The 15,140-nt window shown below is 38.5% G+C and overlaps 1 protein-coding gene across 4 annotated transcripts in view; it reads right to left on the bottom strand.

Moving 5' to 3' along the window:
• Nucleotides 1-15,140, bottom strand: part of ROBO1 (roundabout guidance receptor 1) — a 680,447-nt gene that overhangs the window by 19,554 nt on the left and 645,753 nt on the right. For all 4 annotated transcript variants that reach the window (XM_058043544.1, XM_058043535.1, XM_058043553.1 and 1 more), the window contains 5 exons: nt 13,626-13,668; nt 9,272-9,426; nt 5,529-5,864; nt 2,963-3,070; nt 194-338 (listed from right to left, as the gene is read on the bottom strand). In XM_058043544.1, the coding sequence (XP_057899527.1) occupies nt 194-338; nt 2,963-3,070; nt 5,529-5,864; nt 9,272-9,426; nt 13,626-13,668 (787 nt within the window). The remainder of the gene's footprint in view (nt 1-193; nt 339-2,962; nt 3,071-5,528; nt 5,865-9,271; nt 9,427-13,625; nt 13,669-15,140) is intronic.

The raw sequence follows: 15,140 nt of genomic DNA, 5'->3' as shown, positions 1-15,140 counted from the left end.
TGCCCTTGAGAACAGCTCAGTAAAGATGTGCTGAGTGGGTGCACACCACTGTCACTAAGTGCTCTCCAAATTGCCATGCTACAGCTTGACTAGCAGCACCAGAGCAGTGCTGGAGGAAGGTCTCGCTGCCAGCTTGTAGGGCAAATCACACTTCAATTAACTGGTGATTAAAATAGGAGGTGCGCAATCTTACCCTTCATCCACTGAAAGGCTGTAATCTTCACTGTTGCTGTGGGGAGGAGGATGTGCTGGAGGGGGTGGGAGAAGATCTGCCCAGTTCATGCCAGCTTGCTTGGGAGCCTTTGGGGTCCGAGCACCCTTCTTGTGCCCTTGACTCCCTGGGAATAAAAAGCAGCACGTATTTGTAATGCTTTGAAGTCTCTCCTCACCGCTAGCAATGAAAAGCAAAACAACTTCAGTTCCTTCCCAGATGCTCTTGCATTCTTTGAGAATTTACTGTTTTGTTCAGTTTTGAGCAAATTGGCATTCCTCCTTTTTACACTGGTTTGTGCTTGTAGCCTCTTTGTAGAGCTGATCTACATATTTAAATGCTTGAATTTAAGCAGGAACTTTACATAGCATGGAAAAGACACATGGGATACAAAACTTTCATTTTTTTAAATAAACAGTCAAAATGCGATAAAACCATAAATGAATTTTACACGCAATGTCATTAAGAGTGAGCTTCCTACTTCTGTTAATTACATTAAAGATTATAATCGAAAACAAATGAGCTGTAGACATATTTTCTGAAGTGCCTTTATCCTATTTAATTGCTAGAACCTAAAATACAATATGATAGAGATATGATCTATTAAAGTTCTACTGTTGCATTAAGTCACTGAATATAGGTAATTTGTACTTGTCCACTGAAACATTTTAGGCACAATGAAATTACTACTTTTAGTCTAAATGGCAGGTGCAGTTGAAAATAATTGCTGGAAGAACTAAAATAACAGAAGAAAAAATAAAGATCGATGAAGTATTTCACCAATGTTTTCAACTACTATTACTGGAAAATTACAGCTCATAATAAAGCAATGCAGCTTTAACAGTTCAAACAACTGTGAATAAGACCAATTATTCAGGTGGTAGCAAATTTTAAGTTTGGACATGGCTAAAATGAGAACTGGCTCAACCATTGTTCCTTGGTATCTATACATTTTAATCCTTCTTTGCTATTGTTACATCTTTCTTACAGATAAACTCCTTTTATGTAGATAAAGTCACTGTGATTTTGAGTCTTTTGGAATCATTCACATTTCTCTCTTAAACTGAGGCACGATTTTATATTATCACAGTAAAGCATTATATACATGATTTAAATATACTGCAGAGAGATTTAGGAAGGTTTTTTTTTTTCACTTCTGCTGTCTCAGATTTTCCACTCTTACTGAAAATAGTTCTAATAATTATCATCCCACATGAGCTGCCAGATACACATGTTTTAGCTATGTTAAATTGTTTTTGTGGTATCTTAGTATGAACAAGGAAGACACTAACTATCCCAAGGCGACCTGCATTCTGTATCCTAAGCACCATGATACATACACAGTTCAACACAATTAATTTATTACTTTGGTCACCTTGCTTCATTCCTGCTAGAGTCCTTGGCATAGGACTATAAATTGTTAAGAGTTATGAATAACCCTAATAGGTATCAGCATGGAGAACAACACCCTCTCATTTTTAATTTGCATGGTTCATACCCCTGAGATGTTTCATGCTGAATTTCAAGTCTTAACATCACTGAGCACGGGCTCAGCACCACATCCTGATCCTCTAGACCTGGGAATAGGCAAAAGGCTGTCTCCCAGAACAACACAGCTGAGCAGCTGGGAGAATTGGGAGCTGTACTTATCTCCTCCCAGCCACTGAGAATTCAGATCATCCAGAGGCACAGCAGGGCTCATCAACATATTTATGTCTCTGCTGTGCCTTAGTCAGAATCAGCCAGGACGAAGCACAGGTTGGGATTAAGGCAACTGTACTAGCAAAGAAAACAGCAGAACAGAATGGAAAAGTCTGCATCTGGAGTAGTAGATGTAAAGTTCAAGGCACTCGTGACTGTGGCTATAACTCACCCTGAAATTGATTTGATGTAAATAAACACAGCCTAACTACTACACTTACAGTAAAGCCCCAAACCAAGCCTGTGTGTAGTCTCTGGTTTAGCTCATATAGCTCTACCAAAAATCAAGCCTGGAAGTGAAAAGGTTATACCACAATGATAAAACATAACTTTTGAACTAAAACATATTCTGTGGTCCCAAAGTACAGACTGCACAAAAAGTTGTTTTGTTTCAAGATTTTTACAAAGGATTTTTAGATTGTTTGTACAGGAGATGTTAATGAGAAACGAAATTTAATTATCTACCATCTATATCTAAATGATGTACATAAATAATTTTGACATATAGTGACTGAAACCTATAAAAATTTCATGCACGCCTGAATGCTTTTTTACTCAATGAAATACATGGGTTTAATTTACAAAATGAAAAACTTCTTAAAGCAGAGTTCTGTTTGGTATCACTCAACTACTGTGTATCTTGAGCAGGTTCATGAATTGGGTAAGTAGACCCAAGAGATGACAAAAAAAGTCACTAAAGTACAAGGAAGGTAACACTTAGATTAAAATTGCTATGTCTTGCCCATCTGGAAAACACAACATTACCCAGTACACCATCAGTGTCAGGAAATCCAACCACTTTTCGAGTTCATGACTTTCACAATTTCAAAAAATCAGTTACTTAACTGACATTTGGATGACACTAAGCAATCCTCAGGATGTAACAGAAATACAGGCACTTACTGGGACAGTTTTTGTGCTTTTGAACATGTACTGTCCATGCATTCCTCCCCATAACTCCTTCTCTAAGCCCAGCAAATATTGCTAACCACAGCTACAGCATCCAGACACCACAAAGCCTGAGGCTTGGAAAACACTGCAGGTACTCACCAGATGTACTGCTGCCTCTGTCTGAGCTGTTGTAGGATCCACCTGTATTCTGGTCATAAGACTGGTTGTAGGGAATAGTTGGAGCAATGTTGTCATTTACTCGGTAATCTGCAAGTTTAATGGTATGGTTAATGCTGCCCTTCAGGAACACCTCTACTTTTACATACTTGCTTTATAACACAAAGTAAGATCTGCTTTAAGTAGTGAACTAGAAACAAATTCATTTTTTGAAGGAAAAAATCATCCTGCAATCCTGTTTTATTTTTATCTTGCCTCTTATTGTAGGCTTAGGGGAAATCATGGGAATTTAGTAGCTGCGCAGCTAAAATGGAGTAAAATGGATTCTGTGCACAAGGTTTCCACAAAGCCTCTGCAACCATCAAGTCTCAATGAATCTATCTATTTGTCTGTCTGTCTATCACCTGTGAGCATCTTGCACACAAATACTGTCATCTTGAATGATGGTCTCTGCCTAATTTATGCATGCAGAGCAACCAATGGACTGCAGTGACTACTTTTGGTATTTCAAAGGTGACACACCCACATAAGAGCCAGCTCTGTATGACAAGGGCTGAATGTTCTGCTGAAGCAACAATGCAGCTCCAACTGAATTTGGCTTACAACAGAAGGAGTCTTTGTTTCAGGTCTGCTGGCTCCAAGGATATTTTTATTTACACTGGATCATGTAGGTTCTACAGGCAGGGCCTTTTTTGCTAATGGCTACCATAACTTTGCTCTCCAGTTCCAAAGCACTTGGTATACACTTATTACTTTTAAATCTAGATCTGGCAACCAGATCTGTTAAACTTCATCAGAAGTAAAATGTTCATCTGGCAGAACAATACCTTTGTGCTAAAAAGCAATTACAATTTACAGAGAACAGAAAGGAGGTAGGTTACTCTTCATACAGCAAATAAAACTGCGTCATAAACAGAACCACTGGACATAAAGTAGTGACAATGAAGCACAGCATGTAACTCATCAAAACAGTTACTTCCCATCACAAAAGCTATAGGTATAATCAGCAGCAAGATGGCTTTGACTTAGGAAATGAGAAAACCAAGATCAGAGTATCAACTCATAAAATAGCAAATCAAAACAAAAATAAACAAAACTAAGAATTCAGTTCCCATCTGCTGCAGAAATGTTTGTGATAATGTAAGCATAGGAAAAAGAGCAAAATGATAAATTTCACACCAGAGTGTATTCTGTAATAGTTTCTCAGCCTAGCTGCATTCCACAGACCACACTGAAGCCCTGCATACCGCATATGTTTACACAGAGGATAAACAGTAAATCAGCACTCTGAAATATGTATATATGACTGTCAGCAGACAATGCTTTAAGGGGGCCTTTCCACACTGCAGTATGCTAGAGAATATGCAGCTGTAATATACACAATTTGAAAGATGCAGTATCTTCCAGCACATAAAAACCAAACATGTTTTAATTCCCAAAGAGGTACGTAATACACAGTTCATGAAAGAGAACAATTACAAAAAATACAGCTTCCACCCTCTAGTAAGGAGCCAAAACCCTTGAATTTTCTTTTGGCATGTTTATGTCAAGGGAAGGTGTGACATTTTATACTGCCCTTTGAACTCCTCTGTGAATAGATGGGTCCAGTAGAGAAATCAACATTCTTGTAATGAAATGTCTCTTTTTACTGGATCACTTATCACTATGTGATCACTTCAGTTACAGCCTTGCAAAAAGTTCCAAGTTAGAATGGGTCCAACTCCTAGGGATACTTTTTTGCAAATCAGGTTATTAAGAGAGGTTGCATGGTAGCCTGGAGGACTAGAAAGAAGAAATCACATACCTATTTCTTCCAGCTCCCACACGGTATATTAAAGAAACATGCCTTCAAGGCCTCAAAAGCACATTCTGATATTTCCCGTTAGCACTGAAATAAATTTATTTTTAGCTTCTGGATCCACAGACTTCAGTCAGGGTAACACAGGAATTTAGTTTCCAAAATTGTGTGCGGCAGCATTGCCTCTCAATATCAGAACTGAAGGCTTGCTAGGAACAAGTCTAAAATGAATTGGAGCACTCCATTTGTGCCCCCAGTGTACAACACAATACAATTTTACAGAGTTTGATATGCAAAATTTCATTCGTTTACATGAGCATGTAGATTTAATGAGTCTCCATCCACAACTGGGAAGAGTAGGTTGACCTATTTAAAATTTAAGGTAGAGTATAATGTGACTACCATGCATCTGGCTTATGAATAAAATATTTGGCCTCTTTCCTAACCAATCCCTTAACTACTATTAAATTTAAATTAATCTCATATCCACAGGAAATGTATTTTATTTAACTCTTTTCTAAAGACACAGCTTGTTATTTTTCACAATAAATTCAATATCAGAAAGGTTATCGTGGTGCTAATTAACTTTCTGACACTGCAAACGGTGTATTTCTGAATCTAAAGAGGCAGAAGCCTAAAAGCACTGCAGAAGCCTGTAACTGCTGAACCTGAAAGCTTTAGACTCCCAGAACCAGAAGGTCAAAACTCCTCTGACGCCTAAAGAGGAGAAACAAGCTAAAAGCTCTTCACCTTTGTTTAATTTGTTTTGCTCCATAATGTTGTACTGTATGGGTGGAGCCTCTTGCTTTTGCTGAACAGAGGGTTTCCAGTGTTTCTCATTGGTGTCCCCGCTGCCACTGTTAACATTATTGCTGATACTGGACTGGATGAGCTGAGTGGTGGCATAAGGAGTGGGCTGCCCAGGCTGGCTGACAAATCTTCCGTCCTTTAGATTGGGGCTATTGAAGGTTTTCATCTCATTGATTTTGTTGCTGAGGTCCACGTCCCCATACACAGTTGGCTCAGGCAACATCAGGTTTGTCTGCTTGTTGTCCAGCTGATTGTTGTAATTTGCTATACAATCGGCTAACCACAGAGGAGAGAAAAGAGAAAAGGTCATTCTGTTCGCCCACACCACCATGAAACCCCCTCTAACATTTCCTCACTGCACAACTGCATGGCTTGAACCCATGTAGCAGACACACTGAGGCAGAGATACTGCCATTAACTATGTAATAATTTACAGAATATTATTTACCTTATACACTACTGCTCCAAAAGGAGGGTTCACTGTTCTGATTCACTGTAAATTCAGACCTGCTGAATTATATCTACAATATCTACAATTATATCTACTTACCTTGCTGGGCTTTTCCATCGTGGCCATATAATCATTCATGGTTTTAGACATTATTCTCATAGCAGTGTATATATTCAATTAGTAATTGTGATTAAAATCACTTGTATTACAAGGGAAATTCAACCAAAAGTTAACAGCAGGAGTAACTAAAAAAGACCTTCAACTCATGTCACCTAAACAGTATCTATACACTCTTGTACTTATTGTAAGAAATAGACATACAACAGGTTTTCATGAAACACACTTAGAAATTATTACATGTAAGAGAATTAAAGAAAAACAATAGTTTAAGAGAATTAAAGAAAAACAAGTACAATGTAAAAGGTAACTCTGTACCCAGTATCAAGTCTTTATTTGATCATTGTTTGCTTGTACAATCTTATATTTTAATTTGAAACAAAAAAGGCAGAAAAGCAATCTGGAATTTTTACTGATTTTCAGTTGCTTTGGATATTGTAAAATACGTAATAGCACAGTAATACATTGTCTTGTATGCTTAAGATATTTCATATAAACAGCATGAATTCATTCTTCTGACGTCCTGAGCCCACCACTTATTGCAGACAGTAAATTGGCATGTGCTGATGCTCTGGCCACTGCATGAAACAGTGTCCCTGCCTTGCCATGTTCTCTTCCCACTGCGTGACACGAAGCCCACACATTTTTTTCCTCTCCACATCCAGTCCACTGGGAGATTACTGAATGAAGTAAAGTAGTCTGTGGGTCAGCAGTTAGAAGGCTTAGTGGAACCAGCATTCAATGATCCTTAAGGAAAAATTCTCATTTTCCAGTTGATTAATGCATCAGTAATTACATAACGCTCACCAGGAATATAGTTTTCCTCTTTTAAAAGAAGTGGTATTTATGCTAATGAATTTGATTCAAAACCCAAAGTCCATTACCTGTATCCACAATGAATTTACTGGAGAGGATGGCAAGTCAAACTACACACAGAATTCAAGATTTTACCATTACTCTGAATGAAACAACTAGCAAACATAGAGGATTTTCAATTTCAAAAACATTCCCTAACACATACATATTTTAGAGATATATTACCCGAGAAAGGGGAATAAAATAATGCTTGTGTAAGAAAACCACCAATCCACATTTTCAGTGACTAAGGAACAATATCAGAACATGCCACATAGAACTTATCACTGCACATTTCATGCCCCCCAGCCTGTGGGTTTTTTTGAAGGCTTTACTGTTTGATATATTTTTCCTTCTTATGTGAGGTGTTTTTACTGCCTCTGTTATTTATTGCTTCACAGTCTTCAACTTCTTGATTTCTAGAGTTTAAATGTTTCATTTCTCTCACCTACTGCATACTAGTCCTTCTTCCTTTCCAAGTCTATTGTATTATACTGGGCAATAGTATATACAGTATATTCTTCTCTCCTGATACCTCAGGCTTTGTTGCAATATCTTTGCAGAGTCATTTAGAACATATGTTTTTACTTCCTTTCATTTGCAGCTACATCTGATTTGTGTGTGAGGCAATATAATCAATACAGTATATGCAGTAGGTACATTTTTTACATAGACACATTAGAATTCCTTATAACAAGTACTTAAAATTGGTTTACCTATATAACAGAAGATTTATCTAGTTAGATCTTTATGGCATCTACTTTTGGAACAATTGGTTCCCGTTCTGTAGACTTGGAAGACATTGCCATACTTAAAAGTAATTAAAAATGCAGCTATTTTGCATATTCACAGCTACTGAGGGGATATCCACTGCTGCTGCTTTAGAGCATAAACCAGCCCACGATGACAGAATTAAGAACATTTGGCAGAATTTCCAGGAAAGGAGAGATCACTCTGAGCACACTGTGAGACCCACAAGCCCTGAAGTTCTATTTGAAAGGAGGGAAACACTTTGCGACAGAACCAAGCTTAATATGAAAGTTCAAATGAGGGAGAATCCACTGCAGTTCAATACAAGATATTATAATAGGTTGCAACCATAAAAAATGTGCCTTCTCTTCATTTTCTGAATTTGTTATTTACCAGAATTGCTATGTCTGTCCTTGCCACGGTGGACTATCCCTGAATCACAAACCTTTTCATACAGGTACTGGTGGATGTGATATCCACAGCCAGAGTGAGAGACAAGCCTCTAATGCCAAAATCTCACACCTTGCTCTGAAGCAGCTGGCACTGGTCACTGTCAGACAGCATTACTGCAGGAGATGAATTGCCATTACTGCCACTCACGAATTACCAGCCATTTGAGCTGGTTTCACATTAATTACAGGAGGTAATGCTGCTTGGCACTTATGTGACTCCACACACTCCTCCTCTGCATTGCTGGGACATGCTACTAGCAAAAACCAGTAAAAACCAGTAGAGATACGTGTAGTGGAAAAGACTTATTCTTCACCAGTAACACAAGGTTAAACCAAAAGGAACCTAAGGTCTGTTTAAAACAAAATTTTCAAGTCAGCACTCTGAGATGTATTTCCTCAAATGTCTTCCACAGAACTCATGAGGTTTTATTCCAGAGCTCTCTGAGTCCTGCTCAAGCTCCCAGGAACTACCACTTAATCCAACATTTGGTACTGTTTTAATGCTTTAATGTAATGTTTTTAATGTTTTAATGCTTTAAGTGCGTGAAATTAACTTCTTAATTCACACACCCTAAACAGAACACCAGCTATCCAGTTTTGCTCAGAACGGCACTCAAAGTGAAGTTCTGAGTGTGCCAAAACAGACTGACTTTGTTGCAATGTTTTATTTCTTGCTTCCCCTCACATCCAAACCAGAAGGAAAACCACATTGGCATCATTTTGGTCTTTCTTTTTCTCCATCCAAGCAACAAGGATGTACAGAACAACCCAAAAACGACCTTATCTGCTCTATTCAGAAGCCAAAATGTATTAGTACACTGTGAATTTTGGCAGTATTGAACTTTGAAGGGGCTCCTTAAGCTTGCTACAACTATCCAAATAGCACCAAGAAAGGATCCAAAAAGGGACCAAAAGCACCATCATGACATAGAGGAGACACTATATTAAGTCTAAAAAGCATTGAAAATGAAACCCACACAAACCTGTACACTCTCTCAGGCATTAGAAGCACATACTCTGTAAAGAAGGTTCCTTAGCAAGGTAGAAACAAATCTAACCTGGTCGACTGTACGTTGTGAGGTTGCTATCACTGTTGCCATTGCCAGAGGTGCAGCAGTTGATGGAGCAGTCATTGTGATTGTTCCCTGTGTTAGGCCAAGTATCTGCTAGCCATGGCTGAGTGGCTGGTTCACTGATGTTTAGGAGTCCAGGCCTTTAAAAACAAAGCTTGGTCATTTCAAAAATTAAACAAAAGCATTTTCACATTGCAGCAACACTCTTCCCAAACGGTGAGATGTTACAAAATAATACCATGTATCAGAAGGCTTGAGTACTGAAAAAAGCTTGATTCAATTATTTAGTATTTTCAAGTCTCCTGTCTAACCTGTTCCTTGCTAAATCACTCAGGAGTGAGCAGTCAAGATCAGCATTAATTCATTTTGCTGGACTGCATTATATGTTGGTGTGCTACATCTACTTGTCACTTTGGCTTTCATTTTTTAATTTTTCTTTTTTCTTAAGGGGTTGCACTTCTATTTTTCTGCCCCTTCACCCTTTCCTAAAGAAAGCAAGGTAAAAAAAAGAGGAAATTGGCAAGTCAAATAAACAAAAAATTCACACGTGGAAGCAGGATGGATATGCATAAGTAAGAACCAAATTTAAATGTGAATATTCCCAAGTTCTTGGTTATTTATGGAACAAACTCTTCTCACCATCAGATAGCACTACTGTGGTGCATTAAAGGGAACAGCAGATAACAGAAACCTCTGTGGCTTGGAAGCATTTGGATCTCACTAAACATGCTGAGGGGGTGACACACACTTGTTCATGAGAAAGCCACTCAGCTCCTAAGAGAGTTTGAGGTACTTGGGAATACTGACCACCTGAAAAATATCCAGATATGAATGCTGCATGCTGGCTGCATTTGGAATAAAGTGTATTCCTGTCATCAACATTCCCAGTCTTCCAAGTTGCTGAGTTTTTGTAGTGAGTGTGAAAGTCTCTCTGTTGAATGTTCTGTAGAATCCTTGGTGGCTCTTGAGTTTTCATGCTAACAATGCAGTGGGACATATTACAGTCCAACACAATTTAAAATTGCCTTTGATAACTAAGGTGCTTTTAAAAAATAGATAATTTTAGCTACTGTCACATACACATATATGAAAACAGCCCCCTTCTCTTGGGATTTAACAGGCAACTTTCCATTTGAAATAGTGCAGAAACTATTTTCCATAATATTAGATGTGATGATCTTCAAAAATAAAATATGCTAATCCTCTTAAACTGCAAGTTGAAAATACAAGCTGCATGCAGTTATTTGTGGGGGATAGAGTCTGTCAGTGCTGCAGGCTTAAGTCATAGACTTAGAATGACATTTAAAAGATCTATACATATATGTGTATATGTTTCTGTGCTGCATATGTCATCTGACAATTTAACATAGGAGGTGATGAGGCTTGACTTGCTGTCAGGCTTACAAACCAGCCAATATGCATTCAGTAAAGAAGCATTTTTTAAAGAAAGATTCTGAAATAAATATACAGCTGTGTAGGCCTGTGAGCAGGCCAACTGATTTGAAATTTCCTGTTTTTTCCCCTATGTGGGAACTCAGCACAGTAGTCCTGATGTGCAGAGTCACCCAGACAACCCTCGGGGGGCTCGGAGGTCCTGGAACGTTGCCAGAAGTGTTTGGTGGTTGGACTTTGATCCTGCACAGGAAGCAACACCTGTATGAGGATGGGAGGATCACACGGGATAAATGGTGAAGGGATAGATTAATTATAGAGTGAAAACACAGGTTGTAGAATCTCAGTACAGGGGGGTTCTAGGAGACAAGATGGAGGAATTAGGGCGTGTCCTGTCCTTCTTCCTCTTGTCATCCATCTTCAGTGGTGGTGGTGGCACTTTGGGATTGGTTCTTACTGGATGTGCACTTGTCAATAAGGGTGAAAGGTATTGGGGAGAAAAGGTAAATATCTTACACGTAGTTTTTGGTATAAAGATAAGTGACCGCCCCGAGGGCAGGCAGTGTGCTCATGGCTGGCTCGCTGTGCGGACCTCTGTCGGGCCGGGGGAAAATATTGTAGATAAAAATTAATAAACAACACTGAAGACCGAAAAATCTGAAGACTCCTTTCGTCCTTTGGAGCGCGGGCTGTCCCAAGGCCATCCCGAGCCTTTCCAGGCCATTGGAACAGCCAAGGGACGGGACACCCCTACACTCTGCTCTTACAATGAACCTACACCTCAAGGCATTCAGAGGAGACAAAGCATCCCAGAATGTTTCAGCACTTTAAAGCTCTGTGTACTGCTTTGTTGCACAGAGAATTAAAGATCCTTTGTTTCTAAAATTCCCTTTGCATTAACACCTGCTGTCATGTAAGAAATGTGGTGTGATGTATATAAGCATGAAGAATTCTACTAATTGGAAACATTTAGGCAAGAGATGCTTGCATTACAGATCCATAACCTGCTGATGGTTTGAGATCATAATTTCCAAAGATCTTTAACCTTAGCAGCAAATTTCTTGACTCCCTGATTTACTGGACAGGATCTGAGGCAGGGGTGGACAGAGCCAAGTGGCTGTGTGGGTGCTGGCTGGAGTGAGCCCAGCACAATTACCATTACTCAAATCCTGTCTAGAAAAGGGATTGGCACAGAAATGGGTGTTTTTTCAGCATCACACAAGTGGGGATTATGTTGAAATATATCACTGTGACATTTTGAAACCTGAAAAATGCTTTAACTTGCTCACATAGCAGCAAAAATGCTAAACCTTTCCAAAACACTACAAATATTAAGTAAGGGACTGAAAACCTTAGGTTTGGATATCAGAAGATGGTTTCATATGCAAAAATAATGTTTTGGGGTTTTTTGTTACATGGCAGAACTGTGTTTCAAATTCTACAAAATAAGTTACATCACACAGGCTGTCAATGCTGTATATGCAAATGAACAAAGCCAGCACAGATGTTTGCACCTTGAATCAATTACATTGTTAGATTCTGGCTCTGCTGTTGAACACCAGGACAGTAAAATTGAAGTTGATGCTCTAGAAGTACCAAAATTACTGTGCACTATGTAGACACTGGTGGGTTCATTTCTGTTCTCTGTGTGAGAGTGCTTCATCTAGCCTGTGCTAAGGGAAGAGTGAGAAATCACAGTGGCACAAAGAACACAAAGAATGTTAGCTGAGTAACTTTTTGAACAACTCTCAGGGAAAGAGAGGGTTCACCCCTCTTCTCTCCTATTTTCTCACTCTCCTGTTGTAAGGGCAGCACCCCAGTGATTTACAGATTTTTTCGTTCAAAAATCACAAGGTGACTGTTCTAGAAGCTTCTCTCCATGCCCCTGTGGCCATGAGAGCACAGCAGCACACAGTGCTGGGCACAGATATCTGCAATTCCTCATAATATGCCAGGTCCAGCTGCAGCAGAGGCTGAATAACCTCACCTCTGCACAGCACTCAGGTAGACTGGGAATGCTTTATTCTATGCCTAATCTTCACAATTACCAAATTTTTGTATCGTCTTGCAAATTAGGAATCACAAAATGCCACTTGTGAACAGGAATTGCTACAGGACTTTGGTGCCCAGCTGGTCTCTGAGATTTTAGCATTATTTCAGCATCATGCCAAATCTTTGAATGTGACCTAGAAAAGAAATGGTGTGCTGCTAAAGCACCACTGCTCTGACCAGCCTTTTTGCTAAAATCATTCTTTTTCCTCCTGAAGAAAATTTTACCCCTACAGAGGAAATGTAAATTACTGTTTTCTTCATGGCCATTCATTAAGTAATAATGTAAACCCACTGAACATGCCTTAGTTAAATCCTCAATCTGGAATGGACTTGGTTCTCAGAGTGGGTGGTTGCAAATTTACAACCTGCTTCCCTCTCCTTTAGTGCCCCATCTATTTTAAGCAATGCTTTAACTGTTTTGCATTCACAGAAACATTTTTTCCCTAATATGTTACCTTATAAGCCATTTATGTCTTCAACAGTTTTTACCAATAAACGTTTTCTTTCTCTGTAGTATTTGTGAAGCAGCTATATTTCTTGATCTTCATAAAGGCCACGACTTAATTACTTTTACTCCCTTAATCAGGTGGTAAGCCAGGTCTTTATTTTGAAGTTAAAGCACTCCCTCTGCTGCTCATTTTTTGAGATGCAGTTTTTACAGGTTAACAAAGCTGAAAATATTTCAAATCATGTTTTGGAAGTCAACCTAAAAATTCAAACCATATACCCTTCTCCTAGACAGAAAATATATGGCCAAAATGTATACAGTAATATAATGAACTAAAATCTATGCAAGTGATTATTTTGCCATCACTTACAAGGACAATTGAATTCCTGGAATCCTTAAATTTGTTTGCACACAATTTATAGCTATAAGAACAAAGCACATAATTACCTGCCTCCACTGCTTACGGCCTCTCCTCCTCTCTGATATGTTACTGAAATAGTTAAAGATAAAAAGAAGGAAAAAAATTTAAAAATCATACAAGACTCCTTCAATAACAGTATTTACTTCACCTTTGTTTCATTTTAGCTAAGACAATAATTGTTCATTGTTTATACATTAATTCTGAGTCTCATTCTGCAAGCTACTGCTTCAAATCCAAGTTTAGACATAATACTTGTGTTGCTTGATAACTGCTAGTCCTAGCCCCAACAGGGTTTTATATTTCAGTTCTGTTCTGAACACACACACACACATGTATTGCTTAAGAAAGCAGGAAGCCATACATCAGGTTGAACTTATTCTTAACATAACTCTGCTGACTTCAGTGGAGTTGCTCTGTGGAAGAATTTAGGTCATATATTTATTTCATGAATGGCTGGATGTTAAAGCTTTGCTCTACCTTATTATTTTGGCAAGATTGAAGAGGTATCATGATTCTATAACAGACCTTACTTCCAATGTAAATAATGGCTCACTGCAGCTGGAGCTACTGCAAAAACAAATGCTCTTTCTGAATGCTACTGCAATACACTCAGGGAACAAGCACACGCTAGGAGTCCACAGAAGCTGCACATTTTATAACATTTTACAACTGGATTTATAAATTGTACTAAATAATTTTAAAAATCTAATATATAAATCAGTGTGACAGAAAGAACACTTTCTAAATTAGAAGGAACTGTTTTTCTGGCATTTCAAAAGTATTCTCCATGAACAAAGTGGATGTCCACGTGCATTTGTTTGTTGGTGTGCATTGCATATCCTTTACAGGAAGCAAGATGTTTTAGAAATTAGTTTTTAGGATGCAAATACCCAAGAAGAAACAGTGCTATAAATTTTGTAGGTTTACATTGGATTTGGCAAAGGGTTAAGGAGACTGCCTCCTTGCATATGCTGATGGATTCTACACTTTCCAGCTAGGAATGTGCTGAAAACAAGCAGCCAAATTCTGCTCTTTAGAAGAACTCCAAACTGGGAGTCTGCAAGAGAGAGATAAATGCTGGCAGTGATTACAATAACAGGATTAAAATGTAGGATGCATTCCTACAGGTAAGTCTTTTACTGCAGGTAATGCTAAAGAAGGGAGCCAGGTTCAATTTAAAGTCAAAGCATGACTGAGATTCTGGATTGAAAAACAAGGATTATTTTTCTTTTAAGTGTTTTGCATGATTTATGTTTTTCCCAATTTCTTCTTTAAAAATCTCAAGGCAATTTATTTTCCAGCTCTGACACATCTTAAGAAACCCTGATATTTTCTTTTAATGTTAAGAATCCATTGGAGAGAATAGATGTCAGCTCCTAAACCCTGCAGAATTTCAATGGCGTGCTACGACGGAGATTACAACAGAAGCCCTCTGTTTAGCCAATTAAAGTAACAGCAAAATAATAAAGAGTTTGAATTATTCTCCACTGAGGCACTCAAAGGCCTGCAGAAACACTGAGGGCCACTCTGGCTCATGCTGA

Source organism: Melospiza georgiana, chromosome 2 (assembly GCF_028018845.1).
Source record: "Melospiza georgiana isolate bMelGeo1 chromosome 2, bMelGeo1.pri, whole genome shotgun sequence".
In the NCBI taxonomy this organism is placed as follows: domain Eukaryota; kingdom Metazoa; phylum Chordata; class Aves; order Passeriformes; family Passerellidae; genus Melospiza; species Melospiza georgiana.
Note: the sequence above shows the minus strand (reverse complement) of the source record. Positions and strands in the feature narration are given on the sequence as shown.